The sequence below is a fragment of the Pseudorca crassidens genome, chromosome 18 (genome assembly GCF_039906515.1).
Source record: "Pseudorca crassidens isolate mPseCra1 chromosome 18, mPseCra1.hap1, whole genome shotgun sequence".
NCBI lineage: Eukaryota > Metazoa > Chordata > Mammalia > Artiodactyla > Delphinidae > Pseudorca > Pseudorca crassidens.
The window spans coordinates 10,640,414-10,662,243 of record NC_090313.1 but is presented as its reverse complement, the minus strand read 5'-3'; the positions used below and the strand labels follow the sequence as shown (position 1 = coordinate 10,662,243).

The 21,830-nt window shown below is 37.7% G+C and overlaps 1 protein-coding gene across 8 annotated transcripts in view; it reads right to left on the bottom strand.

Annotated features, from left to right (window-relative positions):
* NALCN (sodium leak channel, non-selective) overlaps positions 1-21,830 on the bottom strand; it is a 292,929-nt gene that overhangs the window by 60,852 nt on the left and 210,247 nt on the right. For all 8 annotated transcript variants that reach the window (XM_067713361.1, XM_067713362.1, XM_067713364.1 and 5 more), the window contains 3 exons: positions 20,702-20,838; positions 19,244-19,382; positions 5,333-5,406 (listed from right to left, as the gene is read on the bottom strand). In XM_067713361.1, coding sequence (XP_067569462.1) covers positions 5,333-5,406; positions 19,244-19,382; positions 20,702-20,838 — 350 coding nt within the window. The remainder of the gene's footprint in view (positions 1-5,332; positions 5,407-19,243; positions 19,383-20,701; positions 20,839-21,830) is intronic.

Sequence of the window (21,830 nt, the reverse complement as noted above, 5' to 3'; positions counted from 1 at the left end):
AAAATGACTGTCTTAAAATGATGAGAAAAACTCACCAAACATATGTCATTATATGTATATTTAATTTTTTAATAGTAAGTAGCATTCAACTAAATTCAAAAAATTATTAATTAAGTGTGTGGCAAGGAAAATTATGTCATCGATCCAAATATCAGAATACAAATATCACAGCAGACTGAGCATTCAGAAAGGTTATAAAGGTCCATCCTAGCTAATGAGACGCTGACGGCAAACTACAGAAGGATGGCACTTTCTAAAATAATGTAAAAGGTTTAATTATTTTATTCTGACATTTCTCTACGTATTCAGCCTAGCAGGAATGATAATGTATTTCTGTTCAATTTCAGGGCTCAAATTAGAGAAATCTCAGTAGAGGGAGTGATGCTTTTGAAACGCACCGCTCTTTGTTTTGATTTCATCTGATGTGATGTAAAGGTCACTGCCTTTTGAAGGAAGCTTTCTTTAGTGGAGCTGAATGGTGTAGACGAAGTCAAAATAAGAGTGAATTTAATAGCAACCCTGGATTTTATCATTTAGGTGGTGGGCCATCCTCTCTCACAACGCTCTCCAGATAAGTCTGGCCCATTAGTGCCAAATGAGTCACCTGCGTTTAAGCTTGCGACACTATCCTCAAGTTCTGTAAAAATGCCCTACTTGTGTTTCTCATCAAAAGTGTTCCCATATAGATCCAGAAGTTCATTTCAATTTTCAAAGCTGACAAGTAATTTCAAAAAATTAGAAGAATACAAATTAACCATGATTATGTGTAGAAATCATTTGTGGACTTGAACTTCCTGTTCATAGGGAGGTATACAGCACACTCTTTGCTGGAATAATGCCGACCCTGTTTCAAATGAAAGATGGATATTTGGAAATGTGGGTCCCCTGAGAATTGAGACCCTTGGTAACCCCACAGCTTAATTATCAATACTAAGCATCAAGACCTCTCCATCAACATGACTTGAATATTCATTCCAGGAAATGAATGTCCAGGAATTTAAGGCCTTAACCGTAAGTACTTTCATTGTTAGCTTCAGGAACTTTCCAAAAATCCACTCATCCGAGCTACAGAGTAACGGGCCATTTCCTTTCTCTAGACGACAACAGGTCATCAACTGGACAAACCAATTACGTCAGATTAACTGGTTCTCATCAAAACTTGGGCCAAGACACTGCCCAGGTAGGCATCAATCCTAAATATTTTAAGAATGCTGTTTCTAAAAATTAGTTGTATTTATTTTTTAAAGGTAATACATATATATGGTTAAAAATTCAAAAGGCATAGAATAGAACAGATTTCTGGAGTAGAGACGGCAGCCCAGAGTCACCATTTATTTTCCCTCTTCTCAGAATCACCCCAAATCAAGAAGGTAAGTGAAAATCAGAAGTGCAAACTCCATCTCAATAGCTGATGACTGAACTGTCATGCTGTAGAGGGTGGAAAGAGCATTGAAGGCAGTGGAGAGATGAAGGTGTGTCACCTCTTCCTGTCCCCCACCCTGGGTGCTGCCCTCCCCCGAATAGTAATGGTTACCTGTCGATAATAACAAGTACTTGTTACTTGTTATTGTTACTTGTTACCTGAAGAGTCCTAAACTCTTTTTTTTTTAATTGAGGTGTAACTGACATATGACATTAGTTTCAGGTATACAACATAATGATTCAGTATTCGTACATGTTGCAAAATGACCTAAACTCTTATTTGAAGAATTCTGCCCAATCTCAACCAGACCTCCCCACTAAAAACAATTAAACTCAAACCCCCAACCTTGTGAATATCCACCCCTGACCTATCCCTTCTGAGACGTTATTAAGACTGCTGAACTGGTGGCTTCCCTCACATAATAAGTATCAACATTTCACTTTGCTTCATCAACAGATCATTCAGATGACCTTTTGGGGCAGTCTACACCACAAAGGCAGATGAGAAAACGGAGGCTCGGATAAGTGAGTAGCTTAAGGTTATAGAAGAGCAGAGCCAGACGCTGGTCCAGGTCTCCTAACACTAAGTCCAGTATCCTGTGTTACACCTGGGGGACCCAGAAGATCATCTCCTCCAAACTTTAAACTTAAATAATTTCCCTGTTTTTACAACAGTCCTCCAGATACCTTACATCTGGGATGTGTTTTGTATTATTTTCCCCAGATATTTGTTATTTTTTAAGAAGTTATTTCTAAGACACTAATATGTGACTAATGCCCACCAGTGATGGACTTGCCCAAATGTTCCAGCTCAGGTCTTCTTTCCATGCCTCCCTGGGGAGGAACCTCTTAGATGAAACTAAAGACTATAAGTCTATGAAAACAAAACACTTAGGAAAATCAAGAGTGACAGAAACAAGTCTCCAGCGGACCTCCCTTTTGTATCAAGGCAGCCCTATCTATTAAGATACCGAGTCTGCACCTCCTGGTCTTAAAGTTCTTTCCATCTTTCAAAGCCTCCTTTCAAAATGCAGATGGTCAAGGGAGAGGTGACTTCTCCCCAAGCTTTACTGAGGTATAACTGACAAATAACATTGTGTACATTTAAGGGGTACAACACGATTTGATATTCATATATATTGTGAAATGAGTACCACAGTAAAGTTAATTAACACATCCATCTCCTCAGTTACTGTTTTTTGTACTGTTTTTGTGTTTGTGTGTGTGTGTGTGTGTGTGTGTGTGTGTGTGTATGTGGTGAGCACACAAGATCTACTCTCTTAGCAAATTTTAAGTGTACAATCCAATATTATTTACTTCAGTCACCATGCTGGACATTAGATCTCCAGAACTTAAAACTGGAAACGTGTATCCTTTGACCAACATCCCCTCATCTCTCCTACCTCCCAGCCTCTGGCAATCCCCAATCTCCTCTCTGTTTCTTGCAGTTTGACTTTGTTTTTAGATTCCACGTGTAAGTGACATCATATAGTATTTGTCTTTCCGCTTCTAAGTCACCTGGCAGAACTTCCTTAACAGAGAGAAGGGGGAGGCCTGGGGGAGGAGAGGGTCGGTGGGAGCACGGAGACCCTGGGAGAGTGCTGGAAACCTTCCTTCCTCTCCAATTTGTGTAGGGCTATTTGAACCACTGGCCCCAGGTGACTGTAAATGTTTTCCTTTTCTTTTTAATTTCTCTTCTCTTTTTTTTTCTTTTTTAGTTGTTGTTGTTTCTGCTCAGGTACTCATAAATTTTCTTTTTAAAACCACTTCTGTACTTTAAAAAATCAACAACTAAATGTTCCACGCATAATGTCAATTAGCAGTAAAGGATGTATTTTCTAGCATTATTGTATATGTGCTTTAATATAACTTTGAGAAAATATTGGGGAGTCTCATCCATCCAGTCCAGTCAATGTTACGACCCTGCGCACCCACAAAGGGAGCTTTTATTGCCAAACCAATCAGCGAATCTGTCAGAAGTCTGATCGTTATTTTTCAATTCAAATAACATGTTAACACAGGTCCCTGTGACATCCATGTATTGCTAAGGCTTAACTCTAAGGCAGATGAAGTCTTGGAAGGAAGTTTTCCAAAAATCTGTCGGTTGGATGGACAATAACGTGCTGCCGATGGGGCCCTCGTTCTGGGAAAGCCATGTGGGAACAGCCCCTGTGTTCGGCCACCCAGAGGACGGGACATCTCAGACCAGTGCACCCTAGAGCTTCACCTTTCTTTTGGGTGGATGGGAGCACCACCTTTCTTTTGTAAACTGGGAGAAGGTGGGTAGGAAAGGTGGTGGAAAAGGAAAAGTGGAAGGGCAAGTTTAAGAAAGAGTTCACAGGAACGGGGGTGTATGGGGGTCACCTACTTCCAAGGGTCCCTGTCTGCCTCTGCTCTGAAGGTCTCTGGGAACCTCTAGGGCACCTTCTGGAAACGTATTCTGGGCAGGTCAGTAAGGTCACTTGATTCCTAATCTGGCAGGTAGACTCTGGATATTAGGATCTCCTCGTGGGTGGTTTCTGGGTCCTGGGGGTGAACCAGAAATCCAGCACCCAGCTCATGACCTGTTTTGTGTGAGCAGGGAGAGTCTTCAAGACCCTAGGGGCTGACTGTGCCATTAACGTGTCTAGTACAATTCCAGCTGGATAAAGAACCTGGAGGACCACGTAGTGTTTGAGGCCAGACTCGTGGTGTTATCTGATGGTAACGCCAGGATTGAGCCAGTTGGAAGCAAACTGAAGTTGGTTCACAGGTGGTTATATTTGCCTAGAAGCTCTCCTTTCTCTACAATGAGACCTTTCAGTTTCATATCATATTCTTCGGTGATAATATCTAAGCCCCAGAAATATTTATTCTCGTCTCATAGAAGGGACTCAACACACACTCAACTGTATGCATGAATCGTCAGCCAACATAAAGAATAAATACACAGAATCCTGTCTCGATGAGTCAGGATTGTGTCTAGCATACAAATTTCAGGTAGTGTTACAAAGTCAAAATAGTTTCTCAAATCATATCTATTAGCCTTATTTCCTCATTCCAGTTATCCAAGTTATAGTGATAGAGATTCTGGCAAAACGCTTCCATGACTACTCTTAATAACTCAGGTGGAGTAGAAGAGGATCAAACTCCTTCCCTTTAGCACAGTTTGGACAGGGCTTCCTACTACGAATTTATCTATTAACCTTGTCAGCCATTCCACCTCCAGCTCCAATATTTAGGTGTATTTCTTATACATGTCTATGTAATACAGGAACGAATAAATTATATTCCAAATACTTATGCATTTCTATAATGGTCATGTTACTTTATATTAAAACATAGTCTTATAAAACATAAAACACAGTCTTATAAAACATAGTCTTATAAAACATAGTCTTATAAAATACCCTTAAGTAGCTAGCTTAATTTTCCTTTCTGATACTTCAAGGCAGATTTTAGAAAGCAGCATTAAAATTATGTGCTTATGCTTATTTTATAAGCATTCTAAAATGGATATGCTTTTGATTCTTATAGATTTTAAATACATTTATTTTTAATAATTAAAAAGCTTTCCCTTTTACCATATTTCCCTGAGATTGTGATTTGTCCTTCAGAGATCACAAAAGACAAAATCTGTAAAAATAAAAGTTATTTTCATCTTTCTGTAAATGTTTATACTTATAATTTATGTTAAAGTGCATGAAAGAGAAAAAATGGCTGATTGTACTAATAAAACATTACTTTTTCAGGAGAGACATTAATGATGTGTTTGACATTATTTTTAAGTACATAGTTACCCAAACCTACTCTGTAGCAGAAAGTATATATTGATACTCAGAAAATTACTTCATTATTTAAAAAAAAGCTCCTTTTTGCTTAACTTAATCCTATTTGTATTTAAATATGTATCAGTGTTAAACGATGTTACCTTAAAATTTTAGTGACTGCGGTCTCCTTTTCTAGAAGGTTCCTCGCCCTGATGCTGAAGACAGACTTGCGAAGCTGTAAAATCATGAGTGTGACTTTAGTTTCAGAATGTAAAGGGGAGAGGGAGGAGATATGGGGATATACGTATATGTATAGCTGATTCACTTTGTTATAAAGCAGAAACTAACACACCACTGTAAAGCAATTATACTCCAATAAAAATGTTAAAAATAAAAAAAAGAGTGTAAAGGGGAAATATACTGACAAATCATTACACACAAAACAAAACACTATGAAAACAATACACATGAATTTTTTTCATCATGATTGATTCTATCGTTTAATTTTAATTTCTATCTTTACTTTTATTTGAATAGAACTGTAAACAAGCTTGTGAGGCCACGTGTCACAGCTTTGGGGGCGACACACTGGCTATGCTCATTGGTAGTAATGTCTCCTTACATCCGAATAGGGTTTTCAGTTTCCAAAGAATTTAACGTTGCAATGACTACTGGACCCTTATTGCCGTCGTTTAGTAAAATATTGTCTAATCCACATTACATCTGATTCTGGGACCCAATACTAATCTGAATGGTGAGTTTAAGAACTGTTTTGCCTATAGACATAGAGACAAATGAGACAAACTTTCAAGGTTTCTTCCTCCTTGGCGACGATGAAATTAACCCAGGAAAAAGGACTAAGAAATAAAAATCCTGGAGGCTGGCTACAAACTAGAAGATACACTCCACAGACTCAGCTCTGTACTGTTTGACAGTTACAGAAGATTGGTGACAGGTATACAGGGATCCAGGGTGGGCAGGAAAAGGGCAGAGAAAGAAGAGAGACAACACCAGCCTGGGAAGATTCAATAACTAGGAAGTGTAGCTGCAGACCTCAGGTACTTAGACAATGTCCCACTCATTTTGATCAATAGATTAGACTAGATTTCCTGAGCACTTAGTATGATTTTAGTGACTATTGGAGAGTCATGAGATTATCAGTAAAAAGCAGGGTACAGTAGCTAGTAAAATGCTAGGTGCTATGCACCATAGAAAAGATAAGGGGGGCTGCAGGGCTCTGGGTCGGGGAGAACTAGGTGTGTCTCAAATAGTTAGCAAAGACTTGATTGAAGAAGTCGTATTGGGTCTTGAAGGATAGTTAAGATTTCTACAAGCGAAAGAAGCAGTGGGTGAAGGACTAAAGCTGGAAATGTACACAGGGCAGATTAACTTGGTGCAAACTACCTGTGCAAGTGCTGAGCTAGGCGGTCCTTTAAGCAAGGAGAATGGAGGAAACACTTTCAAACAAAGTTGAGGGAGGAAAATCAAGCAGGAGACAGAATAACTCTATATTCAGAAAAAACAGACCATCCAGTTTCTCTTGAACAAGAGATGGGTAACTTGAGGTACAAAGTCACAGAGCTCCAATCTGCAAACAAACCTATAAACGAATGCTATAGTGTCAACCCATGTGGCCATACTGCCAGAGCTGGGAAAGTGCTGGTCATCACACCACAGCCGACAACCTACATAGCATCATCACTAGCAAGAGAACTTTCCTCTTCCACAGCAAATCTGTAATGAAGGGAAGGATCACTGCACACGCTGGCAATTTCCCTCACGTGAGGAGAGGTGGTACACTCTTTTGTTTCCAATAATGAAAAACTGAGCTGGTTTCATTACTCACTAGAACTCTTGGGAGAATAAATTAATGTGTAGATAAGGAAACTAGAATGGAAGTCATTTTTCCTTTTTGAAATTATATTTTCAGGGTAACACACAAAAGGCTGTTTACCATGATCAAATCATGAAACTTTCTTACATCTTCTCTCCTCTGCTGACGAGTGACTTTGTGCGTTGATTGAACCTCCCCGAGGTGACAGCACATCTCCTGAGGAACATTGTTTAGAGTCACTTTGGAGATAGAAGACTCAGCTGAAAGTGCTCACCAGTTATGAAAGGGCTCAGGCTACAGAGGCCCCGGGAAGGCAAGTTTCAGGAGAGAACTGTGGATCCTACACTTGCTTCATCTTCAAAGGACAAAGACAGGCCTTAGCCGTCTTTCCCCTAGTGTAAGGAGATGGTCTGAACTCAATCACCCGGCTTCTGCCCCTGTAATTGGGCAGCTGACACTTAAAACAGTGTTCTTCACGTTGGGAAAAACCTTTGTGGACACTGGGGACAACATGTGTTGTATTGTTTCCAAATAACTTCTTGCACTGCACATGGTTTCTAAAGGGCTTCCAAATCTCCTTTGTCCTAAACTTGAACCAGGTAAAACAGAATATGCTATTAATCCGTACCAAGGAGTCCTTGAAAACTGCTTTTGTAACTAACAACAGAATAAGTAGAAGAATAAACACCGTAATAGAATAACTTCAATTCAGGTTTGGGATATTCTTGAAAGAAGAAAGGAGATATCTATAGCTATCTATCTACCTAATCTATCTACCTACCTACCTGTATTTGATAGCCTTGATATGTATTTAGAAACTGTTCTTTCTGCTGGTAAATAAAGAAGGCCTGTAGTGACTATCTAGTTCTATTTCTTTAGTAAAGCTTCGCGCAGTTCTTTCAGCCGACAGCACCAGCTACACTGCTCTGCAATGCCCTCTTCTGGCTCCAGAAGATACTGACAGGACCTGAAATAATGATCAAAGCACTTAAGGAATTACAGCTTATGAAAGGTGTAACTGTTCATTCTGGATATAAACCTATCAGAAATGCAGGACTTAAAAAGAAGGGTATGGGTGACATATTTACATAGCATTTGAATTGAAAAAAATAAAAGATTAGTTGAAAAGCCTCTTTCTTTGGGTGATTTTATATTTGCAAACCTGATACATTCAGCTCCACAAGATAACTGTTCTGTGACTGAATTAATAATCAAAAACAAATACATTAAATTTAAATGTTCAAACAAAACATAAGTGATTTTTTTAAGTCTTAAAATTTTAATTTACAAGATTGTCCCAGAATTGTGCACTTGAACATGGAATTCAAGACCCTGGAACTTCAAATCATTTTGCGTAGAGTTATCTGTGGTTGAATACATTGGAGCTGAAGGGCATAGCAATGGACGGGTCGAGCCAATTTTCTGGCACTGCCTTTAGGTGTTTTAATCTACAGGTTCCTCTTTTTTTCCCCTTTACAGTTGAAGATCCTGGGCCATTTGACCCATAGCTTCCTGGAGCCTGGTTTTGCTAAGTGTACATTCATGGTATAGTTCACCATGTTCTTCTGTCCTCTGTACTTTCTGCAAATTGGCAACTGGATTCTGAGTTTCATCACACTCAGGTTTGATCTGAATGCGCATCATGTCTGGTTGTCCCTCTTTTTGTGATGTTAACAGTACTGATATTCGTTGCTTAGATGATTGATTCACCCAGTTTGTAAAATTGTCATTTCTTTTTCATTTATTAGTTGGATTACTTTTATAATGAGGCACCTCCCCACATGTATTATTTGGTTACTCAGTAGTTCAATTCATAAGGAGAAGGCAAGATACATGCTTGATTCTTTACCTGTCTATAGGATAGCATTCCCTCCCTGATTCTCTTTTTCTTGTAACTTTTGTAGGGAACTTGACTTTGATGATTTTCAGTTGCTCATTTTCATGCAAAATTTGTTTTCCTGCATTTCCAATATTTCTCTCCTAACTTCAGAGCTTCCTCTTCTGTTAAGAATACAGGGATCAAATGTGGCAGCTTTCTTTCTGGGATTTCCTGGCTCTGCTTTCACTCCCCCCTGACACGACCAATTTTATCTGGATCTGCTCTTTCCTTTATCACTCTTGTTATTTTTGATTCCACTCCTGGATGTTTTTCTGTTTCTTTAATTAATTTATTTATTTTTGGCTGCGGGCTTCTCTAGTTGTGGCACACGGCTTAGATGCGGTATGTGGGATCTTAGTTCCCTGACCAGGGATCGAACCTGGGCCCCCTGCATTGGGAGCGTGGAGTCTTAACCAGTGGACCGCCAGGGAAGTCCCCTGGATATTTTTCTTTAGTGTAGAGGGAAGAGGGTGTTTGCCTGTTCCCAGAAACATGTGATGCCCTGCAACTAACCTTGGCTTCTTCCCTACAGTGCTGTGTGTTATTGACTGAATGTTTGTGTCCCCCCAAAATCCATATGTTGAAGCCCTAACCCCAGTGTGATGATATTAGGAGAGGAGGCTTTGGAAGGCAATTAGGTTCAGATGAGGTCATGAGGATAGAGCCCCTATGATGGGCTTCCTAAGAGGCAGCAAGTGTCCTGTTGCTGACGATCAATAAACTGCTTCATAAAACCTTCCCTTTGCAAAAGAAGTACACATGTTAAGCATTATTAATGAAATGGAGCAAGGGATGGCATTTTGCAGTGATGCATTTGCCTGCGCTAAGATAAAGCAGTGACAAAAGTTCACAGAAAATAAGACATGTCACACCAAAAGGTATTTAGATTTAATTACAAATGTAATTTGCAAAATGTTTAATTCAGAGAAAAAATCTGCTTTTATCTTTATTATCTCTTTCTTCCTGCTGTTTTAGTGTTTTGTTGGTTGATATTTTTCTAATTACCTGAGTTGAATACTTGGAAGATTAATGTCAACATTTATTCCTTTATTAAATATGCATTCAAGGCTATGATTTTTCCTCTAAAAATGCCTTTAGCTACTTCTCATAAGTTTGATATATATTATGTTCATTATTTTTCAGTTCTAGATACTTTTTATTTCCATTGTGGTGTCTTCTATACTCCTTCAGTTATATGGAAGTGGTTTTAAAATTTTTAAATGTGTAGGTGATTTTTGTGGTTGTTATTTGGTTTCTAATTTTATGTTGGTCAAATAACTCCTTCTCTAAGATACTGATTTGGTTTATATTCAGAATTCCTTTGTGGTATAGTAAGTGGTCATGTTCTATAAATCATTCATGTGTTCTTGAATCAGAATATATTCTTTAGTCATTGAATGAAGAATTGTATAAATGGCCATAACATGAAACTGGTAAACTGTATATTTCAAATCCTCTAAATCCTTATTCATTTCCTCGGCTGTTTGATCATGTGTTGAGGTACTATATTACATATTACATATCTTCAAATTAATCTTCATAAGTAGTATTATTATCTCTTTTTTACAGATGGGAAATCTGAGGTTCATAGAAATTAGGCTGTCTAAGGTTACCCAGATAATAAATTGCAGAATTATGATTAGAGTTCTGGATTGTACAGCTTTTCACTACATCATGATGTCTATGTAAAATGTCACAGTATTTTAAAAGTATTTTAAAAAACAGTATTAAAAAAAAGAAGTATAAAGAAAAGAATTTTCCAAGCTATACTGTAATAAAACATTGTCTGCTTGACTTGGAAGATTTGGTTTGCACATATAACATGCTCTTACTTCTCTCAACTCCTAATACAAACTCTAAACTAGCCAATTTTTTTCTTTGTTCTATATATCCATAACTGATTTTCAGAATAACAGTGCTGAAGCATGAAAAGAGATCAATGACCTTTCTAACCCATTAGAGCCAGGATGGTTTATAGGATTTATATTTTACATTTATTGAATCCTTAAAATCAGGGATCCATCACAACTTTTAGTTAACCAAAACATTAATTCAATTTATTCAATCACCTGGGAGTAACCACAAACCTATCAGGGAATATTAGATTCTTTTGGGATGCTCCATGCTTAGATCTAAAGAACCATCTTTCACTCTAGTGATCTTCAAAATGAAGCCATTAATATTTATCTGAGAAAGAAAACCACAAACATTATAAATATTCAACTAACTTTTCTGATTTGGAGTTGTTAACAGTACATTTCTGTTGCTAAGTGGGAAAAAGTTTGAGAGGCCTTATTTTTCTTTTCTCACTTTAAAAATATTCATAGATTGATATTAAGTGGGAGAGAATTTATAAAAACATATGACCATTAAGCCCCAAATCATGGTCCAGTGAACAAGGCTTGATGAATGTCATTTCTGCTGGAAAGGTATAGTGTAATTATTATAACGAGCCACTTTATTGAATAAGTCTCCCACATAAAACACAGTAATTGGAACTGAGCAATTACTTAAAATTACACACGTTGAAGGTGGTACCTCATTTATCTGTATTTGAATTTTTCATGCACCTGTGAACTGAAAATTAATCCCAAAGTGCATACGACAGATCCTGTGCATGGCAAGATGTTTCCATAAAATAAACTTTTTGCAGAATTGACATTATGCTTAGAAAGAAAGAATTTTAAAAACGTGATTAGTGTTGGTGGCAGCAAGATTAAAAGAGTCCTATTACAATGTATATAAAGGTGAATACCATTGTATTAGGAAGGTGTGTTAGGAAGGTTTGAAATATGTCTTAGAATGTGACTTTTGTAAAAAGGGAGTTTTAGATGATGGGTCAAGATTTCTGATCTTAAGTTATTTCAACATCATAAATTCTGAATCCTGAGAAAATACCAGGCAGGAAAGTTAAAAATATATATAAAGATGTACGTGTACAAGCACATATGCAGACATGTGTGCACACACACACACAAACCTCCCAAATCTTTACTCTTCCTTTGGGGTCCAGGGCACCCCATACATGTCAGTCCCTGCTCTGTGTGTGAAACATCTTTTTGTCTTTCTGTGAATTCCACTAGATCATAAACTCCATATGATAAGGATGGTGTATGCCTTGTCCACTACATTTTCCTCCAGTCTAGCACTGTGCATATTTCAATTCTGAAATATATTGAAAGAATGAATAAATTTCTTAATATTAAAAGATAGCTCTGTGTTCTACCTTTTTTTTTTTCTTATGAAGTGAATCCTTAAAATAACAGATGTGAAGCAGGTAAAACTTACAAAGGAGGACTGCTTATTTTGAAATGCCTCTATTCACTTGAGATATAGGACAGTCTTGTAAAACTAGAAACTAAATGATTGGAAACTTCATTGGCTTGGCTTTTTGGCACTTGAATTTTATGACTGTGCTTTAGTCACTAATGCTTGTCATTGCAGAGTTGGTCAAATCTCCAACAACTTATATCTCAGCTAAACAAGTATAATAACTGATGAGGCAAAGCATGAGGGGAAAACATTATCTTCAATTATAGAAAAAAATTAGATATGTTTATATATAGTGCTAACTGGTAATAAAATATAATACATGCTAGGGAGATTTAGATTATATAAGTAAAAAACAAAATGACTTCGTGGTTATAGTTCATATAAACAGAAAGACAAAGACTGAAAATCTGCAGAGATTAAAAAAAGATGAGTGGATTTATGATTCTGGGAGAAAATGCCAGATGCTTTTAACCAAGCAGTTGTTTGTGAATTTAAAATCCATGGCACTCTGATAGTACAAGGAGCAGCTACTGGTCTCCAATTACAATTCAACTGTATTTGAACTTCAGATCCAAAGAACAAGAATGTCAGCAGAAGCATCAACTATAACACATTGAGACTTAATGGAAAATACAATTTATAAGTACGACTATACTCAAAGGGGAAGCATGTTTAAAAAGTAGAGCAAAATGTAAATTTCAAAGATAGGTTTAGCTGCAACCTCAGCTCTCCCAGACCTGTTTTGGAGACTGTACCAAAAACACTTGATCAAAAGCCTTCTATATTATGTATAAAAGATGCTTAATCCTAGACTGATTTACTTTTGACTCCCAATAAATGTGCACCTAAGGAATGCAAACAAATTACATATAATTCCAAACTAAAAATAATCACACAATTAAATATTCTGAAAAAACAATCACTGATAGGGAATTCCTATTCTCGAGTTAGTTGAAAGCAGCAATATGTGTTTTTAACCCATAACCCAGCACACTGCATATAAAAGTCCTCTAGAAATGATTGTCAAATGAAGACTGTGCACATAAATGCAGCCATATTTTAATTTGAGCTCACAAACGTACTGCAAAGATCAATAAAAATGAAAAAAAGGTTGTCATTTAAATGATGCATCTTCATTATTACTGTGAATAAGTGGGCAATCAATTATCTACTAAAGCATTTGTATACTAAAGAGAGAAGTGGTAGGGTTTTCATACTGGGTTTGATGGACACACTTCTTCCCTCCCTGGGACCACACTACTTTGTATCTTTGCGATACAGCTTCTGGTTAGTGGTAGTAACATGTAATCTGCCACTCTTCTCCTAGAGACGTGTCTTGAATGGCACTGCAGAGATGCTAAGCTATTATTTTAGAAATTTCTTTCAGAAGAGTAAAAGCCCAAAAGATGAAAACAGGCTATTCTCTTTTTTTTAAAGTGAGTTAACGTTCATCCTGGAAATTATAGATCAAGCTGAGCAACTTGCTACATGTGGAGTTACTGGAACAAACCATCAAATACTCTATGATTACGCAGAAAATTATAAAATGCTGTATGGCAATCAACAAGGTTTTGTGAACAGTAAACCTTTCCAGAACAATTTAATTTACTTCTTTACTTTTTTTTTTTTTTTTGCGATACGCGGGCCTCTCACTGTTGTGGCCTCTGCCGTTGCGGAGCACAGGCTCTGGACGCGCAGGCTCAGCGGCCATGGCTCAAGGGCCCAGCCGCTCCGCGGTATGTGGGATCTTCCCGGACCGGGGCATGAACCCATGTCCCCTGCATCGGCAGGCGGACTCAACCACTGCGCCACCAGGGAAGCCCTAATTTACTTCTTGAGGCTAAGACACTAGGTAGGCACGGGGGTTGCAACTGAAATATCATCAAAAATCAGACTAAAAAAAAATCAGGCTCAGGGACAGTAAGGAAAATAAATCAGTAACTAACATATTGTGCTCAACTAGACTGTCACATCTAAAGGTTAATTTAAGTAAAAGTAATTTTTCTTGATTGATGAATATGTCTATTTGCTGAATCTGACTTCATGGCATGGTTTAATTAAAGTAACTTTTTTTTTTCTTTTTTTTATTGGCTGTGCCGTGTAGCTTGCAGGATCTTCATTTCCAAACCAGCGATTGACCCCGGGCCCAGGCAGTGAAAGCATCGAGTCGTAACCACTGGACAGTCAGGTAAGTTCCTAAAGTAACTTTTCTTATCTGGTTTGATAGGCACATATCATATGCTATGCCAGGTGCGATGCTAAGCATTTAACATATATTATTTAATTCTCACAACAAACCTTAAAAATAAGAATTACCTCTGTTTATAAATGAGGATTGGAACCTACATCATGTAATCAGTATTACTGGTCTTAATGACTATTCTATTCTGCTTCTCACAATCAGTTACATTAAGGAGATCATGCTGTCCATATTTTCCACATGCTTCCCTCCCTGCTTGGAGCAATTTGTCCTCTTTGGCTCAGTCTTCCTTCTCCTGCAGGAAGGACTTAGGGGGTTCTGTCTCATGCTCCTGTAATAGTTTTTACTTTCATCCATTCACACGTGTTTCTCCCCATTAGACTAAGAGATTCTAAAGGGCATAGTTCACATCTCACTCATTGTTGAATTCCCATAGCCCAGAAGAGTGCCAGACGAATAACAGGTGTTCCATAAATGTTTGTTGAATGACTGAGTGACTGCTGAAGACTTATGGAAATGTAAAGGGTAAACAAAACACAGTAATTACTTTTTTGTTTTCCTCCTCATTTTGTACACGTGTTAGCTATTAATTATGAAGGCTTACTATGGAACTTTCTATGTGTTTAGCAGAAAAGAGACAGGTAAGAGAGAGAGCAGACATTGCTCTATTGTTGGAGAAATAAATCCTCACTGTTCTTTATCATATGGGTTCTGATTACGGTTCTGAGAAGTGCAGGGATACAAGGGGGTGACTGGGACAGCCCTCATCTCTCCGTCTGTCTCATGCTGATGTGACTCTGTGATGGGCCCTCATGTTCCCCAGACACGGCAGATTCTGACCCCAGAAGTGGCTCCCCAGCCAAGACAGCAGGGCAGAAGGACCAGGGAGGTCCGTCAGAGACAGAGAGAGTCCTTAGATCCAACCACAGTGGAAACCTTGACGTTGATGAGATGATTCACTTGAGGACAGAGTGAGCTGCTTTTATGAACAAGGTTACTGGAAAGCCAAGTTCACATCTCAGTTTATGCAGGCACTCTACTTAAGGAATTGAGGGTTTAATTCCAATAATACAGAGGGGAAAAATGAGTAGAAAACCACTGCCCGATCCCCTTCTGCTTGGAAACTATAAGACTCCTCTGAAGATCTGCAGGTTTATCCTTTAATCAGGAGGAAAGGGGACCCCTTGAAGATGCCCACGGGGGTGTAGGGGAGTGGAAAGGGAAAGAGATGTGGGAACTGGCACTTGGGAATGCCTTTTCTGTGGGGTTTGGAAGGACACCCCAAGGGAAAAGAGGGACCACACTGTTTGCTGTCTTTTTCCTTTAGGATCTGAGCAAACCACACAACGCTTAAAAGATGTTACAGTTTTGTTTGCTCATTGCTTACAGAGAAGGACAGGTATTTTAAACTATGTGATAAAGGTAATCAGACAGGGCTATTTTTAAAAACATGGTCTTTGCAAAGTGAGGTTGCCATGGGAATTCCTTACAGTTGTTCAAAGCCAGGGTAATTACTTGAGAAAATCTTGCCTAACATTTGCTTTTGTGTTTCCACGTTGCTTAATCAAACAACTCCACCTCCACCCCTCCTGGCTTTTGTTGTCAGGTTTTCCCCTTAACTTGTGATGTCCAGGTGCCTGGGGACTCAGTGTTTTCCTTGGCAAGAGAAAAGTGAGTCCCTCTAGTATAGAGGGTGTCAGAAGTTTCTTCCTGACAGGTAGTCGTTAAGAGAAAACTTTTATTTTATTGCTCCTTTGTTCACATTATGAGAATCACCAAAAGCCAGCCTCTCTTTTTCTTTTGATTTCTTACTACTCTTTGGGGAAAACAGCCTCTGTTTGCAGGGGGCCAGGAGAGTTTCTTCACGCAGAGTGAAGGACCTTGCTGTCCACTTGATAATGACTCGTATTTCCAAAGGCAACTGGAATGTAATAGAAATTTGCAAGTGCTTCCCGAAAAATACTTTATCAGGGGAGCTAACGGTGGTGTGGTCTCTGTTCAGGATTTTTCTCGTGTGTTTGTGTATTTTTGTTTTTAAGTGGCTTTGGGGTTTCTTAAGAAAAATGAAAAAGGCTTGCCATATTTAAAAATACAGATACCAGACTGCTTTCTCCTCGATTCCTACTTCCCTTAAATCCTTACCACTGAAATTCATTGAGTGGAATTATCTGTTTTGGGTTTCCCTGGCCCAAAGCCCTCAAGGATGACAGATCATTAGTATTTATAAAGAACGCCAGGAGCTCAAGCTGGAAACAGGACGGTGAAAGGAACTGTTAAGTCTACTTTCCTAGCAGCCTGAGGAAAGTCAAAGCTTTAAGAATGGGTGGCAGCATGGTCAGTCTTTTTTGCTGCTGCCCCAACAGGGTAGCTACTGCTGAGATGAAGAGAAACTATGTTCCCTATGTGCCCCTTTCCAGATGCTGAAGGCTGTAAAAAGATAAACAATATTGTTCTAACTGTAGTTTATCTACATATGGCCAATGAGCCTGACAGGGGATGAAGGGCAACTTAACCATGGCCGATCACCGTCCTTGTATAAGACCATGTATTGTGTGTTTGAATCAACGGACTTTATAGATGGGGGACGGCCCGCAGTCTCCAAGAAGTTCTAGTCTCTTTAGAGCTGAGGGACTTCGATCCCGCCCCCAGGATCAATGTCTTTGCTAGTTCATTATATTTTAGGGGATTATGAGAGAGACAAGTGTAAGATTACAGAATAAAGCTATAATTGTTATCTTACTTTCAGTTAGTTAAAAATAACTGTTAAATGAGAATATAAAAAGAAGCCACAAACATAGAAGGATGAAAAGTCCCCTTAGACACACCCCCCCATCCCACTCACCTGCTAAGAACCTTTTTATTTATTTTTTCTCACCAATTTCAAAATATTCTGTTCAGGAAATGTAAGAGACATCTTTTCCCTTTTCGAGAGAAAATTAAATTTCACAGACTAAGATTTTAATTTTGTATTTCCAGTGGGATATCGTTACTCGGGATTTAAAAAAGCAAGTTGTGGATTTGCCATGTTGGGCATCCATGATATCGACTCCTGGCACTCTTCCTGGAGAGGGCTGGGTGCAACCTGAGCCCAGACTGGGGCTTCACTGCACACCCTCTGGCTTAAAGTTCTGCCTTTGAAATAAATTTAGAAAATAAGCCATCTGTGTTCTCATGTGTAAAATGCAATTTCAGAATGATTGTCTGAAACCAGGCCATTATCCTCCCACTTGCTTATCCACTAACATAGAAACTTTTTGCTTCTATGCCTTGTGCACAGTATTGCACAAACGTAACTACGGGGAAGGGACATGACAAGTTTAGTGACAATTCTTTTAGAAGAGTACAGTCTCCTGAAAGTCTTTAAGGAGAGGTAACAGTATTGCGTGCGTGTGCCCCTCTCCACACACATTTCATGATTTTTTCACTCAAACTTTAAAAGCAAAGGATGATCTCAGTTGAAATCAAATTAGTGGCCTGAAAGATTAAGCAGAACAAATATTTCAAAACACAGAAGAAAAAGAGAGATAACAATCATAAGAGAAAAGTAGGGGGAAAAAAGGAGCAGATGGAAAAGTAATAATTGAACAAATAATAAATGAAAATTTCTTATATTCTTAGTTAGCAAACTGAAAAGACTCCCCAGTTTGGGCAGTTCTGATGATAAAAGACATACAAAGTATATCCTGGTAAAGTTTTTGCACTCCAAGGAGATGTAGAAAGTCTTACAAGCTTCCCAAGAGAAACCAGAAAACCAACCAACTACCAAAGAAAAACCGAATTACTTTCACATGGAAAAAAAAAAATGACATTGGCATCAGACTTGTCATCTACAATCTTGGAATCTCTAAAACAGAGGAATAACATCTGTAGATAACTGAAAGAAAAGAAATAAATGAAAATTCTTGAGTGAGAAGAGACACACTACAAAGGAAATCATTATCATCATAATTGAGAAGAAAATCACTCAACTACAGCAGAGAAACAAGGAATCGGGGAGTGATAAAGGGCAGAAGTTCATTTCATTTGGGGAGGAGATGGGAGAGAAGGAGGAGGAGAGGAATAAGTAAAGGTCCTTTGCAAGGGTAATCTTTGGAGAATGGGGAGAAACAGAATCTTGGAGAATGAAGGAGCTGCTATTTTATTTTCACATGATAATAGAGAAATATGTATTTGATGATAAGCCATAGAAAAAAGGTGGCAACAATTTAAAGGATTAAAATAGAAACTAGGACTTTCAAAGAGAAATACTCGCAAGTGAATTCGATGCTTTTGCAAACAAACTCTAATGTGTAATCTCTTTCACAAACTCTGCTATTGATCTTTCATTTTCTAACTGTAGAATTCGGGAAAAAAAAATTCCCTATCTACTTTTCAAATGATAAAGATATAGGTAAATCAGAACATGAATAAGATAATGTGCCTAGAGATAATTCCTGCCGCAGGCCTTAGTAAACTCAATAAATGACAGTTATTTGGACTAATTTTAGAGAAACTTGGCTCTGGTTAGTCTCCCTGGCATAATAACTGGAATAAGTAAGGTCTCCTGCAGAAAGTAATGTACAGGCCACCATTAAACCTGTGCTGAACTTGAGAGCTCAGAGCCCTTCCTTCTACACTTGAGAAAATGCAGGTTTGGGGAGGCTTTTGATCTATTGGAAGTCACCCGGCTGCCACATGGCAGGGCTCAAAAGCTAACCTGTAGAAATGCAAATTTTAAATTAACAAATTTACAAATGTTAGGTTTAGTAATTTCTCCAACCACTAAAATTATTTTTTTCATTATTCTCCTGAGACATTAGATTTCAGGACCCCACCCAGTTATGTGGTTCTTTTCTCTAACACACAGGCTGAAGAAAAATCTGGTTATTTGAGACAGTGATTCTTACTTTTTGGTCAATGTACTTGTCCTCAATCGCAGACCGTTTGGAGTGATCACAGGATGAGGAAGAGGTAGATGGAAGGCTTCGTAAGAGGCAGCAGGTGTCCTGTTGCTGGCGATCAATAAACTGCTTCATGAAACTTTCCCTTTGCAAAAGAAATACACATTATGTCAAGCATTATTAATGAAATGGAGCAAGGGATGGCATTTTGCAATGATGCATTTGCCCGAGCTAAGATAAAGCAGTGACAAAAGTTCACAGAAAATAGGACATGTCACACCAAGAGGTGTTTAGATTTAACTACACATATAATTTGCAAAATGGTGAATTCAGAGAAAAATTCCTGAATCTTCAGTTATTCCTGTTTTAAAAAACTCACATCCCTTAAATTACTTTTAAGCAACAATATTCAGTAATTAATGGTATCTTTTGACTCCTACTGTGGTAATAAGATACTTTTTTTCCCCTCTAAGACTTGGAGGAATTAGTTCATCTCTTTGAACTTTCATTTATCATAAGAATCTTTTTAGAGATAATTTTACATTTAAAGACTCAAAATAACTCATAAGAAACTTACTTCATCTGATCTTTAAAGCATGGGGAGAATTCAGATAACATCTTTCCAATAATCACTAATCTTGAATCTAATTTACGGCTCTTTTATATATGTCATATTTTTCACATTAAAAAATTTTTTTAATCAGAATTGCAAATGTATTTTGATTTGAATTTTAAATATTATGGCACCACATCCAGTCTCATGCTTTTATAACCTCCCCATAGAATTGTTTTAAAACTAGTTACATAAAAAATGTCATTTTTGATATTACTCTGGTTCTACTTGTAATTTTTGAGCTATAATTGGAAGAATTTCCTTTAATTATTAAAAATAAGCATTTTGAAGCATCTTCAATGCAATTGTTTAACTTGAGGGCAAAGTGGTAGAAAATCATATTAGTGTGAGTGCAAAATGCCATGGTTCTTCTTTTAAAAAATGGAAGACAAATTATATTGCACCCGGACGTGGCATTCTAAACAAACGCTGTCACAGTAGTCTGGAAACCTGGCCAGTGGCAGTTTCTCCATTTCCTTGAAAATAAAAGGGCCTCAGAGGCAATTTTATCCTTACATGGTTGAGGGTCAGAGGCCAATGTCTACGAGCATCTTTGTAAGCTGGACCACCTGTGCCAGTTACCTGTGAAGTCAAATCCCCGAGGGGCCATCTCAGGGCGAGGCAGCGGTCAGCAGCCTTCTTGCCCAGGCTAACACACTTGACTCTGCTCTGGATGTATTGCTTAAAGGGGTCAACGGTTTTAAAACAGAGGAAGACAGAGTAGCAGTATGGATAATAACTTCAAAATAGAAAGACACCACACCCACATGAGTTTGAAAGGGCTGAATCAGATTTAAGATGAATGTTTTATGGTGTATTTGAGATATACAATTAAAGAAATACTTTAATACCTGATTTTAGGAACTGTAAAATCTGAAGGAAGCTTTGAGATTTTCACCATTTGCGGTCTGTTTGGAAATTTTTCAAAGATTCGAAGTCGCAAAGGGAGCTTTTCTTTGGTGTCTGCGTTTGCTTCACTTTGCTTTAACTAAAGAAAAGAATAGAAAGAAGGGGGGAATCTTTAGTAATATAAGTCACAGTCTATCAGAATTTTTGAATCAAAGGAACAATGAGTTATTACATGAAGAAACGGTAGATGGCAGTAAAGCCCTACCAAGTATATCTTGGTCTCCTGCCTTACTCTGAGTGTTCAAAGTCTGAGCACAGGGAAAACAAAAAGAAAACTAAACAAAAAACTAAACCAGAAAAAAAAAATTAGAAGAAAAATGTATGTTATTTTATTCCCAAACATAATCCCCTTTCCATATGAAACATAATTTTTTTTTTCATTGACTGACTTATTATCACTAACATATTTAAACACCAAAGTGTTTTATAAATATGTGTGTTAGAATTAGAAATCAAAAGAATGAAAAAAAGAAATGAAAATCCTAAGTGGTGACATTTGAAAGGGGGAAAATGTCAAAGAAATTGATCATTTAGCCTAGCAGATTCATGAAAGAATAGCTCAAATAGAAACACCACATTTGGTACATAAAGCAAAAGTTCTCTATGTAGTTGTAAAGATGCTTGGGAATTATTCAATTACGTGCCATGAAATATCTGGGAATTGACAAGCAAATGGTTTTATTATTTGTTTGTTTATTTATTTCTATAAGTTTGTTTTTATATTTTTACAGTTTAGGTTTCACAGAAGCTGAGGCTTTACATCACAAATGCTGAGCTAAGAGGTCAAAGAGTACTTTAGTTCAGGCAGTCTTTCTTTGTGGGGTTATGGAAGCACGTTTCAAAAGGTACCAGCTTCTTACCCCCTATGGGGTATATGCTTTTTTTTTTTTTTTGAAAAATATTGGATATATATTTCTTGATTTATAAAAAGTGTTCACAAACTAATTTTGGAAAAGACAAATTCACAAAATTATACAACTGCTTCAAAATTAATGAAAAGATGCTCAAACACAAATACTTATAGGTACTATAAACACACAAATAAAATTATTACTTTTGCATATCAGACTA